At 41.7% G+C, this 17,079-nt stretch overlaps 1 protein-coding gene across 8 annotated transcripts in view; it reads right to left on the reverse strand.

Moving 5' to 3' along the window:
* Nucleotides 1-17,079, reverse strand: part of rad18 (RAD18 E3 ubiquitin protein ligase) — a 219,534-nt gene that overhangs the window by 113,070 nt on the left and 89,385 nt on the right. Inside the window, exon 8 of one of the 8 annotated variants that reach the window (XM_048606429.1) lies at nucleotides 16,749-17,041. The exons of the other annotated variants lie outside the window; for them this stretch is intronic. Coding sequence (XP_048462386.1) covers nucleotides 17,032-17,041 — 10 coding nt within the window. The 3' untranslated portion in view covers nucleotides 16,749-17,031. Of the gene's footprint in view, nucleotides 1-16,748; nucleotides 17,042-17,079 lie in introns of those variants that run through there. 8 annotated transcript variants of the gene reach the window in all.

Genomic DNA, 17,079 nt, shown 5'->3' on the forward strand with positions numbered 1-17,079 from the left:
CACGTATATTAAGAAGGTCAAGCTGTAAATGTCTACCACCTGACTTGACGCCTCCATTTCCTGCTTTGTCAGACCATCTGCACAAAGTTTAGTTTGGGATCATCTGTGGCCCCTGTCAGAAATACTATGCCCTCACCAGCAATTTTATCTTTCTCCATCGTCATTGTCTGAAGTTGAATCAGACTCCGAAACCACAGCTTGCTATTCAACACTGACCTGACATCCACCGATTCCACCCTTGGCTCAGTCCAACTACTGCTGAAACCATCATGAGTGGGAGGGAACATTAGGGGACTTTTACATCAATCAGACATGCAATGCTGGCTTTATGTTCTGCTCACAGCATTGTGAACATGCCACAGCATTTTGAGAGATGGAAGGAAGAAAGGTGACTAAAAAAGAAGAGGCCCATTGGAAGTACTCATAACTTGCATGAAATTAATCTTGTTACCATTTTCAAAACCTTTTCCAAATGCATCCATTCATTTAGGAGAAACAAAACAGTGGACAGAATTCCAAATGTTTTCACCCAGATCAACAAAATTAAAGTAACTTGTTTATACTTATACTATTGGATTCCCTTGGTAGGGCGGTACGATGGCACAGTGGTTAGCACTGCTGCCTCACAGCACCAGCGACCCGGGGTTCGATTCCACCCTCCGGCGACTGTCTGCGTGGAGTTTGCACATTCTCCCAGTGTCTGCGGGCTTTCTGCCGGGTGCTCCGGTTTCTTCCCACAGTCCAAAGATGTGTAGGGTAGGTGGACTGGATGTGCTAAATTGCTCATAGTGCCCAGGGTCATGCAGGCAGGGTGGATTAGCCATGGGAAATGCAGAGTTACTGGGATGGGGTCTGGGTGAGATGCTCTTCAGAGGGTCAGTGTGGAGGCAATGGGCTGAATGGCATGCTTCCACACACATGGGATTCTATGATATTAATCTTGGGCCCCCATTAATTTTGGTGATGAGGTTTCCAAAGAATCAACAACCATATTCAAAATCAATTCGTTTCCTGCTTTTGCTAATGAAAACCTCAGCACTGTGGACTCTTAATTTCCTGTTCTGATGTACCCTACACTTACCTAGGTTACAATGCATCTGCCCTTTAATGTCATTTGCTTAATTAGTCCTTAAAATTGAATACTATTCTCATCATACTCATTACTTGATGACAGAATTTAACACTTTCATAAAGTAATCAGATTATTCCACACAAATTCCCATCAGTCATGTCAGCACTGAAATTTAATCTCCCAGTCAAGTGAAGGCACTTGGAGCCATTAAACAGAGCTGGAGGAGTCGTCAGGACAAAGTTCTTGTTAGACCAGCCTTATTTGTTGTTTATATTACATAAATGTTTTATAAATAACATTATAAAACAGTAGTATATCAGATTACTAGAACTATATAATTCCTGCTTCCCAGTTTTCCAGTCATCACACCATCTGCTTCTTATTATTCAACTAGTTTATAATGCAGTTCACCATCACATCCAGAAGTCTTAATCCTCTCTAACAGACTCATGTGGAAATTTATCGATGCACCTTCAGAAAATTCAAGCAAATGTTTTGGGGGGCACAGCAGAAGTAGGAGAGACAGAAGTATTTTCTTTGTTGCTTCCACCAGCAGACAATTAACAAGCGCAAGCACACAATCTCCACACACTTTACTGCTGACAGAACAGCAACATTTAAATCTGTAACCGTCTGAACTATGGAAGAGTATAAGATCATTTGCGTTTTCAAAACCACAAGTATCGATTATTCACACCAGTCCTTTTGAAACACTGCACATACAAACTAAAGAAATGAAGACAGATGGAGTTGGTGAATAGACACAGATGGGAAACAGATTGGAAATTCAATGAGAATATCAGAGGAAGCATGACTCACATATCAGGAGCAAAATAACTAACTCTTTTTTTTAAAATTGGGCCTGGGCGAACCGCGTAACTACAGCTGCAGACAGGGCTTCAAACTAAATCATTCAGGGGTGGGTTCAGCTGCATGGAAAATTATGGAAAAAGGTAAAGGGCGGGGGGTGGAGGGGAGCCTAGCAGAGGTTATTAAAGTTTCCAGAACAAATAATAGGATAGAAAATATAGAAAGGGTCAGGAATGTAACTTCAGGCACAGCAGATAAGAGGAAAGCTATGAGAAGGGTGCAGTCAACGCAGGACTGAGGGCGTTGCAACTAAATGCACACAGTATACAAAACAAGGTGAATGAGCTCATAGCGCAGATTGAAATTGGCAGGTATGATGTTGTGGGTACCACACAGAAGTAAGGGGATCAAGGCTGGGGATTAAATACCCAAAAATACACATTACATTGAAAAGACAGATGGGCAGAGGGGGTGGGGCTACCTGTTAGTGAGAAATGAAATTAAATCAAGAGCATGAAGCGATATTGAGCCGGAAGGCACAGAATCTGTGTAGGTAGAGTTTAGGAACCGTAAAGGAGAAAGGACCCTGCTGGAGTTATGTACAGGCCTCCAGGCAATAATTGGGATGTGGGGCAGAAAATAAATCAGGAGATAGAAAAGGCACGTAAGAAAGGCACTACTGCAATAATCATGGGGGACTTCAATATGCAGGTGGACTGGTAAAATCAGTTTGGTAGTAGATCTCAACAAAATCAATTTGTGGAATATCTACAAGATTGTGGTAGAGCCCACTAGGGAACAGGCAATTCTGCATTTGCTGCTGTGTAATGAGGGAGACTTGATTAGGGAGCTTAAGGTGAAGGAACCCCTTGGAGGCAGTGGCCATAATATGATAGAATTCACCCTGCTGTTTGAGAAAGAGAAGGTGGAATCAGATGTAATGGTAATACAATTAAGTAAAGGTAACCATAAAGGCATGAGGGAGAAGCATAAAAGCAAAAGAAAAGGCATACAACGTGGTGAAGATCAGCAAGAAGCCAGAGGATTGAGAAGTCTTTAAAAACCAGTACAGGATAACTAAACAAAAGCAATGAGGGAAGATAATGAAATTTGACAGTAAGCTAGCTAACAATATATAAAAGATTGCAAAAGCTGTTTTAGATATATAAAAGACAAAAGAGAGGCAAGAGTGAACACTGCACCTCTGAGAAATGAGGCTGGAGAAGTAATAATGGGGAACAAAGCAATGGCATAGGAACTAACAGGTACTATGCATCAGTTTTCACAGTGGAAGACACAGCATACCAGAACTTCAAAAGAGTCAGGGGGCAGAGGTGAGTATAGTGGCCATCACTAAGGAAAAGGTGCTGGGGAAGCTGAAAAGTTTGAAAATGGGTAAGTAACCCGGACCAGATGGACCACACCCCAGAGTTCTGAAGCAGATAGCTGAAGAGATTGTACAGGCATTGATGGCGATCTTTCAGGAATCACTCGAGTCAGGGAGGGTCCCAGAGGACTGGAAAATGGCTTATGTAAACCTCTGTTTAAGAAGGGAGGGAGGCAGAAGACTGGAAATTACAAGCTGGCTAGCTTGACCTCAATCATTGGTAAAAGTTTAGAATCCATAATTAAGGATGAGATTACAGAGGACTTGGAAGTGCACGGTAAAACAGGGCTGAGTCAGCATAACTTCGTCAAGGGGAGATCATGCCTGACAAATCTGTTCGAATTTTTTGAGCAAGTAAAGAGCAAATTAGACACACGAGAACAGTGGATGTGATCTATTTGGACTTCCATAAGGTCTTTGACAAAGGCGCTGCTAAACAAGAGCCCATGGCATTCGGGGTAAGGTACTGGCATGGATAGAGGATTGGCTGATTAGCAGAAAGCAGAGAGTAGGGATTAGGGGGGTCTTTTTCAGAATGGCGGCTGGTGAAAAGTGGAGTTCTGCAGGAGTCAGTATTGAGACAACAACTGTTGACATTATACATTGACAATCTGCATGAAGGACCTGAGGGCATTGTTGCTAAGTTTGTAGATGACAAAAAGTTAGGTGAAGGGCAGGTAGCATTGAGGAAGGCCGGGAGGTTGCAGAAGGACTTGGACAGGCTAGCAGAGTGGACAAAGGAGTGACAGATTGAATACAATGTGTGAAAGTGTGAGGTAGGAAAAAGGGAGGCACATACTATTTCTAAATGGGAAAGCCTTCAGAAGTCTGAAACACAAAGGAACTTGGGTGTCCTAGTTCAGGATTCTCTTAAGGTTAATGCATAAGTTCAGTCGACAGTTAGAAAGCCAAATGCAATGTTAGCATTCATTTCAAGAGGGTTAGAATGCAAGAGCAGAGATGTACTGCTAAAGCTCTGGTTAGACTGCATTTGGAATAACATGAGCAGTTTTGGGCCTTGTATCTAAGGATGGACAAGCTGCCACTGGAGAGGGTCCAGAGAAGGTTTACAAGAATGATCCCGGAAATGAAGGGCTTGTCATCTGAGGAGACATTAGATGATGGGATCGATGTCGAGCGAATGTTTCATCTTATGGGAGAATCTGGAACCGGGAGGCACATTTTCCAACTAAGGGGTCTTCTATTTAAGATGGAGATAAGGAAGAATTTCTTCAAAGAGGGTTGTCAATACTTGACATTCTTTATCGGAGAAGGACATGGAGGCTAGTTCGTATTCAAGATTGATTTAAACAGATTCCTGACTTATAAGGAAGTCCCATAGGTCATCTCCTATTTCTTCTGTCCTTTCTACCGTTATGGTAATGCAGTGCTGCTGGGTGATGAGACTCAGCCAAAGACTTCCACCAAAGTCTATAGGAGTGAGGGGTTTGTTGTTTCCAGGCTGATGGCTCGTGCAGAGCTTCACAGAGGCTCAGGTTTTGGCCTCCGTCATGGGACTGTGTATTCTTTATAGTGTCAGATGGGGTCAACGTTTGTAGCATGATTTACCTGTAACCCAAAGGGGTAGGATCAAAAAATAAGTGTCCTTTGTGTTAACAAATGGCATTGCAGACTATTACCAGCAGATTAACTAGAAACAGTGCACACAGAACATCGCAGAAAATAAGTATGCAGATATAGCAGATAATAGGGAAGGCAAATTAAATTTTGGTATTTATTGCTAAAGGAAGAGAGTGTAAATGTAGGTAAGTGTTGTTTCAATTGTACAAGGCATTAGTGAGACTGCACCTGCAGTACTGCATAGTTTTGGTCCCCTTACTTGAAGAGGGATGTAGTTGCTTTGGAGGCGGTTCACTTGATTGATTCCAGAGATGAGGGGTTTGTCTTACAAAGGGCAATTGAGCAGTTTAGGCCATTACACGATGGAATTTGAAAGAATGAGAGGAGATTTAATTGAAATATATAAGATGCTAAGGGGGATTGACAAGGCAAATATCTCCTCATGTGAGATCATTGTTCTAGAATAAAAGGTAACAGATTTAAAAGAGATGAGGAGAAATTACTTCTCTCAAAAGGTCATGGAATCTGTGGCATTCACTATCCCAGAATGCAGCGGACGCTGGGGAATTGAGTAAATTTGAGGAGGAGATAGACAGATTTTTAATTAGTAATGGACAAAGGGTTATGGACAGCAGGTAGGAATGTGGATTTGAGGCCAAGGTGAGATCAGCCATGATCTCATTAAATGGTGGAGCAGGCTTGATGGGTTGAAATGCTTACGCCTGCTCCTAGCTCTTATGTAACATATATCTAACCCTGCAACCAACTAAATGCACTTTAAAATATCCATTTTATTTACTTGTCTAAGATTTTGGATTTATTTATCTACCTGATCAAAGTCTAGAAATACACAATTCGATCTACAAGGCCCCTATTCAATCTTACGCAATGACTCTGATCCAAATATAACTGTCCTCCCTCATGGATACTTACCACCAGCTACGGAATTTTAAGTCAACACTTCATGCTGTCAATAGAGAATAGCAATCTTTAGAAACACATTCACTTGTGTGCACAACAGCAAGAAGCAATTTTTTATTGCTTGCATTTTGCAACAGATGTTTCTAAACATAATGCAACATATTCCCCGTTCCGGATCTATCAGTTTCTCAATTACCCCTGCCAGCATACCACTTTAATATTTTAATCTCTTTAATGCCCAAGCATTGTATGAAAGTGTGTAAATTATAGCATGCATTAATATACATTGTATAAAGTTAAATAGAGGCGATATTACTTCTTATTGTGATGTATAAACTTGTTTAAGTATAGGTCCATAATGTTTGGAATGATGGATAATAGTTTGGGTGATAAGTTGTTTTCTACACAAAAACACTGACAATACCTTGATATCACTCCAGTGGGTGATGAAATTCCACTACCACACTAGTAAGTTATAGTAAATGGTCACAAAACCTCAACAGGCCCCCTGACAAATTGGCAAGTTAAAACACAGCCAATTGTTTTCCGTGGAACTTAATCTTGAACCTGTTGTTAACGGAAATGTCCAAATGCTTCTCTTCTTCTTAAAGTGACAAGCCTCGTGGCCCAACTACTGCACAGCAAGCTGTGAAATGTAGCTGAGTACATGTCTCATTGAGGAAAAAGGTAATCACGAAACTGTCTTTGCAGCTGAGTGAGATGTCACTGATGCCAACCTAATCACTGTTACACAGTGACAGTTTGTTCACTGGCATCAGTCCTGCATGCTTTGGAAAACTGTGGACTATCAATGGCACAGTTTTGGTCTGGAGACCGAAGATGACTGCACTCAGTAATTGAAGTCCTGGATGCAGCTCACAGGGAGGGAATACATCATACCACTTTGACCTCAGACTGTGGTTCAAAGGAAAATGTGAATAGTTCACTCACCACCTTCTACAGGCTGAACCTGAAGTTATGTCCTTCAGGGGTAATGTTACCTAGCCAGCCTCTGTGATAGACATCAATGTCATTGCTTGTCATTTGACGAGCAGTTGAGGACTCTGGGTTTGTATTCGATGGAGTTTAGAATGATGAGATGGTTGATTGAAATTTACAGAATACTGAGAGGCCTGGATAGTGTGGACGTGGAGGAGATGATGCTTCCACTAGTAGGAGAGAATGGGACCTGAGGTCACAGCCTCAGGGTGAAGGCTTTATAACTGAGATGAGAAGGAATTTCTTCAGCCAGAGGGTGGTGAATCTGTGGAACTCATTGCCGCAGAAGGCTGTGGAGGCCAGGTCACTGAGTGAATTTAAGACAGAGATAGATAGATTCTTGATTGGTAAGGGCATCGAAGGTTACAGGGAGATGGCAGGAGAACAGGACTGAGAAACATATCAGCCATGATCAAATGGTGGAGCAGACTTGATGGGCTAAATGGCCTAATTCTGCCCTTATTTCTTTTGTTTTATGTCCACACCGTAATACATTCTGAGCCTTTGCTACCTTCAGTGTTTCTTCCAAGTGATGCTTAAAATGGAGCAGTACTAATTTAACAGCTGAGTAAAGCCAATCGATGGTCATCAGCAGAAGATTTCCTTGATCATATTTGACCTGACACCATGAGAATTTATGGGATCCAGAGCCAATGCTTAAGACCCCCCAAGGTCACTGTCGTGCTGTCTCTGGTGAGCCTATTCTGCTAGTGGAACACTAAATACTCAGGGATGGTGACTGGCAACTTTGGGTCTTTGGCTGGAGGCCACAATTCTATGAATATGACTGTGACAGGCTGTTAAGAACGCCCAAATGAGAGTAGGCCCTCCATCAAACCTAGCCCTCCTTTCATTTCAATCATGGCTCATCTTCAATGCCACTTGCCCATAGTACTCCATATCTCTTAATTCTTCGGTCTCCAGAACCTTGCAACTTCTGTCTTGAATATGCTCAATGATTGAGCTGTCACAGCTTTCTGGCATGGAGAATTCCAAAGATTCTGAACCCGAAATTCCTCCTCATTTCAGTCCTAAATGGCCTACCTCCTAATGTGCCCTGGAACTAGTGTCACTAGCTAAGGGAAACATCTAACCTGTCACGCCTGGTAGGAATTTTATAAGTTTCAAAATAATCACCTCTCTTTCTTTGAAAATCTAGGGAATACAGGCATAGTTTCCTAAATGTTTCCTCATAAAACAAGACTGCCATCCAAGGGGATTAATCTGGTGAATCTCCAATGAAATCCTTCTATGGCAAGAATACCCATCCTTAGATAAGGAGACTGAACTGTATACTATACTCTGTGCAGGGTCTGACCAGGGCTGTTTACAAGTGGAGCAGACATCTTTACTCCTGGACACAAAATGCCTTTAGTTATTTTAATCAACCTGCTCAGAGATGTGATTACACACCTCTGTTCAATCCAATCCAATTGCAGCAACAGAGTTCTACATTTCCCTTGAGTTGTTAAAAAAAAACTAATCATTCAAATCTTCATCTTCACCTATATTTGATAGAACGCATAACTGTTGTAAACTTTGAAAGATTTCTTTAAATACTAACAATTTGCTTGTCTACCATCAAATCTTTTAATGTACTCCACCATCCACTACAGTCAACTTGCCCCTTGTTTACACTTATACTTTCCTTCTGAAAATTTAAGATCCTTGTGTAAGGTCTTACATCTTGAGGTACACTAGAGTACTGGATAGCTCTTCCAATTTTGAAGCAAGTTGTCAGATATTAACAAGGAGAAATTTGCAGGGCTGACTGGGTTAGGTCTACCTTTCTCATGCCTGGTGCTCAGGTCAATGCCAGGTAAACTACTGTGTTTTTTTCTTATCAGATGTTTTCATTGTGGTTTGAAACAATTACTAGCTTGTTTGTCTATTTTAGAGATCAGTTAAGGGTCAGCCACATTGCTGAGGTATAGACCAACCAGATAAGGATGGCAGATTCCCTTCTATAAAGGACATTTGGAGTCTTGGACGTGTTGTTGTAATAAGTCTAGAGTTTACATGGATATCATTATTGATTCAAACCTTTTATTCCAGATTTATTTAGATAACTAAATTAAATGAATTAAATTTAAAATTCCTCAGTTGCTATGTTGAGATTTAAAGTCAGGTTACTCAAAAGTCTCTAAATTACTACTTCAGTAATGTAAGCACTACACAACCAACCTGTGTTTATCTTCTGGTGTGATCTCAACAAACTTGCCATAACAGCCAGACAGTCTCTTTTCACTCATGTTGGTTAGAGTCAAGTATTGACAGGAATATGAGGAAGAACATTGCTGATTTTCAAAAAGTGGCACGGATCATCTACTGTCACCTGAGAGGGCAAACAGTGACTCGGTTTGACACCTCATTCTAAACACAACACAGGTGTGTCAGTCTAAATCTGCTGCTCAGTTCCTGCAATGGAATTTGAACCCATAATTTTCTGATGTGCGAGTGACAGCGTTACCCATTGAGCAACAGCTTATATGCTGGAGAATGGGAAATTAGCCAGTGGTGCACTGCAATAGTCAAGTCTGGAAATAACAAAGTTTGAAAGCAAGAAATGGACTGTGGTAGGTGGGGAGATCTGCAACATTAGGGAAACAGAAGTAAGTGGAAAACAGTGACACAGTACTAATGACACTGGACTACAAATTCAGAGGTGAGATGAATGCTCTGGAGACATAGGTTTGATTCCAGCCACAGAACATAGTAAAATTTGACTCCAATTAATAAACATGGATTCAAAAGCTGATTTGCTGGTGACGATGCAAGTGCTATTAATGTTTGCAAACACCCATTTAGCTCACAAGTGCCCTCGAGAGAAGGAACCAGCTCTTACCTGGTCTTGCAGTCACTGAGTCCAAACTCTCTCTAAAATGTCTCAGCAGGCCACTCAAAAGACTACAAAGTCTAAGAATATAACTTTTTTTAGTCGCTAGCCAATGCAATGGAAATGAGAATGGCAACCTAATCCTGTTAAACCTGAAAACTCCACTTCACCGCAATAGCTGGGGACTTCTGCCAAATATAGGTGTTCTGTACACTGAATAGTTAAGGTCGTTGAACAGAGAGACGTAACGGTTCAGGAACATAGTTCTTTGAAAGTTGCGTCACAGGTAGATAGGGTGGTGAAGAAGGTGTTTAGCACGCTTGTCTTCATTGCTCAGACCACTGGGTCTACGAGTTGCAGCTGTACAGGATGTTGGTGAGGCCACTTTTGGATATATGTACAGTTCTGGTCACTCTGCTATAGGAGGCTATTATTAAATTGGAGAGGGTTCAGAAAAGATTTAAAAGGATGTTGCCAGGACTGAAGGGTTTGAGTTATAAGGAGCAACTGGATTGGCTGGGACATTTTTCACTGGAGTGTAGGAGGTTGAGGGACGATCTCAGATTTATAAAATCATGAGGGGCATAGATAATGTGAATAGCAAAGGTCTTTTCCTTTGAGTAGAGGAGTTCAAAACCAGAGGGCATATTTTTAAGGTGAGAAGAAAAAGGTTTAAAAGGGATCTGAGGGGCAACTTTTTCACCCAGAGTGTGGGTTCCTACGTGGAATGAACTGCCAGAGGAAGTGACAGATGCACGTACACTTACAACATTTAAAAGACATTTGGATAGGTACAAGAATAGGAAAGGTTTGGAGGGGTATGTGCCAAACACAGGCAAGTCGGACTAGTTTAGTTTAGGAAGCCTGTTTGGCATGGATGAGTTGGACCAAAGGCACTGTTTCCATGCTATATGACTGTATGAATAGTCTGATATAATTATATTGTTCAAATGACAGCTTGCAATGTCCCAGACACCGGCATCACCAACTCTAGTTTTGTCCCGTACTACCGGCAGGACAGACACACCTCAGATAGCAGCACAGCGGTCTACAGTCAGATGGGAGTTGTCCTGGGAGTCCTAACATTTACTCTGAATCCCATGAAGTCTCCTAGCTTCAGGTCAAACACAGGCGAAGAAATCACTTGCCAATTATCAGTAATGCAGACTGGCTGAGGAACTTCAATACCTACCACCAATAGTGGCTCAGTAGCCACACTACTTCAAAAGTGGCAGAGACAGAACAGACATAGCTATTGGACTTGGTGTGGGGCAAGTGGTGAGGAAACCAATGTGGGGAATAAAAATCTACTTGACCTTGTCCTCACCAATAATACTAGCAACAGATGCATCTGCCCATGGCAGTATTGATAGGAGTGAATACTGCACAATCCTTGGGTAGACAAAGTCCTGTCTTCATACTGAAGATACATGGCACTGTGATGTCTGGCATTGCTATGGTGCTAAATGGGATATATTTTGAACACGTGTAGCAATTCCAAATTGGAAATCCATGAGGAGTGGGTTAGCAGTAGAACTACATGTAATCATATGTAACCCAATAAATTCTATCGTTACCTTTAAGTCGGGACATCAACCATGGTTCAATGGAGAATGCAGGAGGGCATGCCATGACTGACATACCAAGAAATTAAATGTCAATCTGGTGAGGCTACAACACAGCGCCAAACAGTGGAAAAGTATTGATAGACAGAGCTAAGTGATCCCACAACCAATAAATTTGACCGAAGCTCTGCAGACCTACCGCATCCAGGCATGAATAGTAGTGGACAATTCAACAACAGGAGGAGGTGGCTCTACAATGGATGGGGAAGTCCAGTGCACCAGAGCAAAGGACAAGGCTAAAGCACTTGCATCTATCTTCAGCCAGAAGTGCTGACTGGATGATCCATCTCAACCTCTTCCCAAGGTTCCCACCATCATGGATGCCAGTTTTCAGCCATTTCATTTCACTGAGTCATAGAGTTGTACAGCACCGGAACAGACCCTTCGGTCCAACTCGTCCATGCCGACCAGATATCCTAAATTAATCTAGTCCTATTTGCCAGCATTTTGTCCATATCCCTCTAAACCATTCCTATTCATATATCCATCCAGATGCCTCTTAAATGTGGTTATTGTACCTGCCTCCACCATCTCCTCTGGCATCTCATTCCATACGTGCACCTCCCCTGTGTGAAAAAGTTGCCCCTAGGACCATTTTAAATCTTTCCCCTCTCGCCTTTAATCTATGTCCTCTAGTTTTGGACTCCCCCACCCTGGGGAAAAGACCTTGGCTATTCACCTTATCCATGTCCCCCATGATTTTATAAATCTCCGTAAGGTCAACCCTCAGCCTCCAATGCTCCAGGGAAAATAGCTCCAGCCTATACAGCCTCTCCCTATAGCACAAACCCTCCAACCCTGGCGGCATCCTTGTAAATCTTTTCTGAACCCTTTCAAATTTCACAACATCCTTCCCATCTGTCACTCCTCGGCCCATCTGATCAAGATCCCATTGTACTGTGAGGTGGTCTTCTTTGCTGTCCACTACACCTTCAATTTTGGTGTCATCTGCAAACTTACTAACCATACCGCCTGTGCTCACATCCAAATCATAAAGCAGTGGACCCAGCACTGATCCTTGTGGCACACCACTGGTCACAGGTCTCCAGTCTGAAAAGCAACCCTCCACCACCATCCTTGAGCCAGTTCTGTATACAAATGGCTAGTTCTCTCTCTATTCCATGTGATCTAACCTTGCTAAACAATCTACCATGAGGAGCCTTGTCAAATGCTTTACTGAAGTCCATACAGATAATGTCCACTGCTCTGCCTTCATCAATAATTTTCATTACTTCTTCAAAAAACACGAGATATTAAGAAATGGTTGGAGGCACCAAGTACTTCAGAGGCTATGGGTCCTGACAAATTCCAACAATGATACTGAAGTTTTGTGCTCCAGAACTTGCCTCTCCCCTGGCCTAGTTTTTCCAACACAGCTACAACACTGGCATCTACCTGTACTGCAAAATTGCCCAGGTTATGTCCTGTACAAAAAAAAAGGACAAATTCAACCTGGCCATTTACCACATCAGTCTACTCTCAACCATCAGTAAAGTGACCAAACGAGTCAGCAACAATGTTATCAAGCAGCACCTGCTCAGCAATAACCTGCTCAGTGATGCCTGGTTTGGCTTCTGTCAGGGCCACTCAGCTCCTCACCTCACTACAGACTTGATCCAAAAGTGGACCAAAGAACCGGATTCCAAATGCAAGGTGAGAGTGACTGCCATTGACAACAAGGCACCTGAGTATTGCCTTACGGAGTCTTAGAAAAACTGGAGTCAATGAGAACTGGGGGGAATGAGTGACAGTCTCCACCAGTTGGAGTCATACCGACCACAAAGGAAGATGGTTGAGATTGCTGGAGATCAATCAGCTCAATCCAAGTTCATTACTGCAGAGTAGTGTCCTAGACTCAAATATCTTCAGCTGCTTCAACAACCTTCCCTCCACAATATTCAGAACTATTCATGACACCTCAGATGCTTAAAGCAGCCTTTGTCCGTAGCTGCAAGTCTTCGATAACGTCTAGGCTTGTGCCGATAAGTAAAAACATTTGTGTTAAGCGCCATGCAATTAATCTAATCATCTCTCCTTGATATTCAAGGCATCATCATCGCTGAATCTGCCACAATCAACATCCTAGGGAGGTCATTATTGACCAAAAACGTACTGCACAAGCCATATAAATGATGGGGCTCTGAGTAGATCAGAGGTTAGGAATTCTGCGATGTATGACTCATTCCCCATCCACAAGGCACAAGTCAGGAGTGTGATGGAATACTCCCCACCTGCCTCAAATGGTGCAGCTCAAACAACACTCATGAAGCTTGACACCATCCAGGACAAAGCAGTCTGCTTGGTTGGCACCACATCCAGTAGAATCAACATTCAGTCCCTCCACCACTGATGTACAGTGTCAGTAGCATCCATCATCTAGAAGATGCACTGCATACTCCAGCTTCCTTAGTTGCATCTTCCAAACCCACAACCACCATCTGGAAGGACAAGGGCAGCAGATACATAGGAACAGCACCACCTCCAAGAACCCTCTAAGCCACTTTCCATTCTGACTTGAACTATTTTCCCATTCCTTCACTGTCCCTGGGTCAAGATCCTGGAACTCCCTTCCTAACAGCACATCAATGGACTGCAGCAGTTCAAAAAGATAGGTTCTCCTCACCTTCTGAAGGGCAATTTGGGATGGCCAATAAATGCTAATATTGTTAGCGATGCCAATACCAATGAAAGAATAACAACACACTCAGCCTTTCAATTGTTTACATTTCTAGTTTTTCCTGTTTCCAATGAAATGTCGTCAACCTGAAATGTTAACTCTCTTCTTTCTCTCCACAGACTCTAGCAAACGTGCTAAGTATTTCCTTCTTTTATTTCAGGTTTCCAGCATTTGGCTTTTACCATCCCATTAGCTAAGCTTCCTTTACTCCTAGAAGGATGTTTGACATCTCTTAGTCAGCTGTTGCCACCACAATTGTATTAGACTCAGTCCAGAAATCTGTTTTTCCAAAACCTTATGCAACACCAAGAGTTGAAAAAGACATAACTGGAATCAGAATATTTGGAACAAATGCTGAAATGAATATAAAGGACCAATCCAAATCCTTAGCGTCTGCAAGAAACCAGTGTAAAAGGATGTGACATGTAAACATTGAGTTACTAGGTGGGGTGACTGACTCCTCTCTTTTTAACCCCATCTTAGCTAATCACAACAAATCATTACTTTTGCTTTAGCACACAGCTATCACAAAGAGTCATAGTCGTAGAGCTGTACAACAGGAAAAAGACTCTGCGGCCCAACTCATCTATGCTGACCAAGTTCCCTAAACTAAACAAGTTCCACTTGCCTGCGTTTGGCCCATATCATTCTAAACCTTTCCTCTCCATGTACCTGTCCAAATGTCTTTTCAATGTTGCAACTGCACCTGCATCAGCCAGTTTCCTCTGGCAATTTATATCACATATATTTCAACAAAAATTAGTTAACCAGATCAAAAATGAAGCAAAGTCAACTCCAAAATTTTCTTCAGTGAAGGAGAGTGGAGTCATGTTACCAATTAAACCCTCAAAATTAAACAAAAAAACAAGTAGCAAACACATGCACAAATACAGGCGATAAGCTTACAAAGGAGAGTAGTTGGGGAAGGCATCTAGTCCAAACTTGAAAATAGAGGTAATTATAATTTAAAATTAATTTAACTTGTAACCAGGGAGTGAGGTTGCCATCCAATTTAACATGATGGGTGGACTCTGGATGCAGAGTGCCAACAGAAGACCATCGCTAGAGACAATTCTTTTAAAGGAACCCAGCTGCAAGCGAGTAGATTTCAAAAGTCCACAATTTTTTTAGTAGCAAAAAAAGTAGGGAGGTTTTGCTGAAACAATATAAGGCATTAGTCAGGCCATAGCTGGAATACTGTGAACAGCTTTGAAGCCCTTATCTAAGGAAATATAGATAGTTTCTAATCAACCTGTTCAGATATGCTATTATACACCTCTGGAGGTAGGATTTGGGACCGCCTGGCACAGAGATGGGGACATTACCATTGCACAAGTGCCCTCTCTGAAGAAATATATACTGGCACTGAAGGGAGGCCAGAAGTTGACTATGCTAATACTATTTATGAGAGACTATTTCATGAGCAGAATAGACCATTGAATAGATTGGGCCTGTGGTCATTGGAATATAGAAGAATGAGATATGGCCTTATTGAAACATGCAAAATTCTTAAAGGTCTTGACAAGCTAAATGCAGACAGGCTGATTCCACTTGTGTGAGAATCTCAGACCAAGGCGCATAATCTCAGTGGAATGAGTCAACTTTTAAGACAGAGATGAGGACGAATTTCTCCACTTCTCAAGTTGTGAATCTGTGAATTCCCTCACCACAGAGGATGGGTCATTAAGTATATTCAAAGCTATGAGAGGCAGATTTTTATCAGTAAGGGAATCAAGGATTATGGGGAAAAGACAGGAAAGTGTTGAGATTTATCAAATCAGCCATGATCCTATTAAATTGCAGAGCAGACTCAAATGGGCTGAGCGGTCTACTTCTGCTCCTACATCTTATGGTCTTATTAACATAGGATCAGAGAATCTTAGAACACAGTATGTATTCACTCTATATCCTGATGAGAGCTTTTATTTAATCCCAAATCTCCAGATCATTTTGATCCTGTAATGCTGCAAATTTGTCCTCAAAGTACACACCCAGTTGCTTTCTGGAAGTTCCCTTGTGTCTGCTTGCATTGCACTTTAAATTGATACGCCCCAGATCATCATAACTTCCATCAGGGAGAAACATTACCTTACTTTCCCCTAGCTCTCCTGACAATAATTTTAAATCCATGACTTCTGGCTGTCTACCCTCTTTTCAGAAGGAACAGTTTCTCACTAATTACTTCACTCTAATCAAAAATAGATCTGTTCACCACTGCTCTATGCTCTTACCATGTAGCCGATTACAAACCCAAAAGTTACCATCATGCATTTAATGCCATGCACTTCAAATTTCAGAATAAATTTGCCATTCTGTACTGATTCCTTTCCATACATTTGTTATTCTTATATAAACCACAGTGAAACTTAAACGCTTTGAAATAGTAACCACAGTGAGTATTGTCTATTCCTGTTTATGCACATAGGACTGACTTAAATTATTCAATGCACTATTGTAGACCAGAGTGCCTGTGTGTGCATTGTAATAAGATAAATTGTGTTATAATGTGTTAAACTGCTGATTAATGGCACTGTGTGGCAAAATAATAAATTCACTGCAGTGCATGGAATGGTTCACCTTCATTGTGTTGATAGTCCTCCAGCTTTCAGGAGCTATAACTGCAAAAATTACATTTCCATCTTTTACATGTGTGAAATCTAGCTCCTCTGTCTTTATTTACTATTCATCCAGCAAATTTGTAATTTGATGGAACAATTTTTTGCTAACTGTCGTGAGGAGAAAATACACATTTAAATAACTAACACGTCTGAACATCTAGGTGTTTAAGAATTTACATTCACATGGTGTATTCGTTTCATGTAATAACATTTCCTTCAAGTATCTTGCAATGTTTTATTAATCAAAATTTGATGCTGAATTCCACAAAGACATGTTACAAGTGTCGAAAAAAATCCCATTCAAGATGTAGATTTTAAAGAAACAAAGTCAGAAATTGCTAGAAAAACTCAACAGGTCTGTCAGTATCTGCGAAGAGAAAGCAGAGTTAACGTTTCAGGTCCAGTGACCTTCAACATGTTCAGAGACGTTACTGCACAGTACTGGCGCAGGTGGGACTTGAACCCGAGCCTCTCGGTCCAAGGGTAGAGACACTTTCACTGCACCTCAAGAGGACCTAATATTGAACACAGAGAGCAAATGAGGGAACAGCAC

Source organism: Rhincodon typus, chromosome 16 (genome assembly GCF_021869965.1).
Source record: "Rhincodon typus isolate 14 chromosome 16, sRhiTyp1.1, whole genome shotgun sequence".
Lineage (NCBI taxonomy): Eukaryota > Metazoa > Chordata > Chondrichthyes > Orectolobiformes > Rhincodontidae > Rhincodon > Rhincodon typus.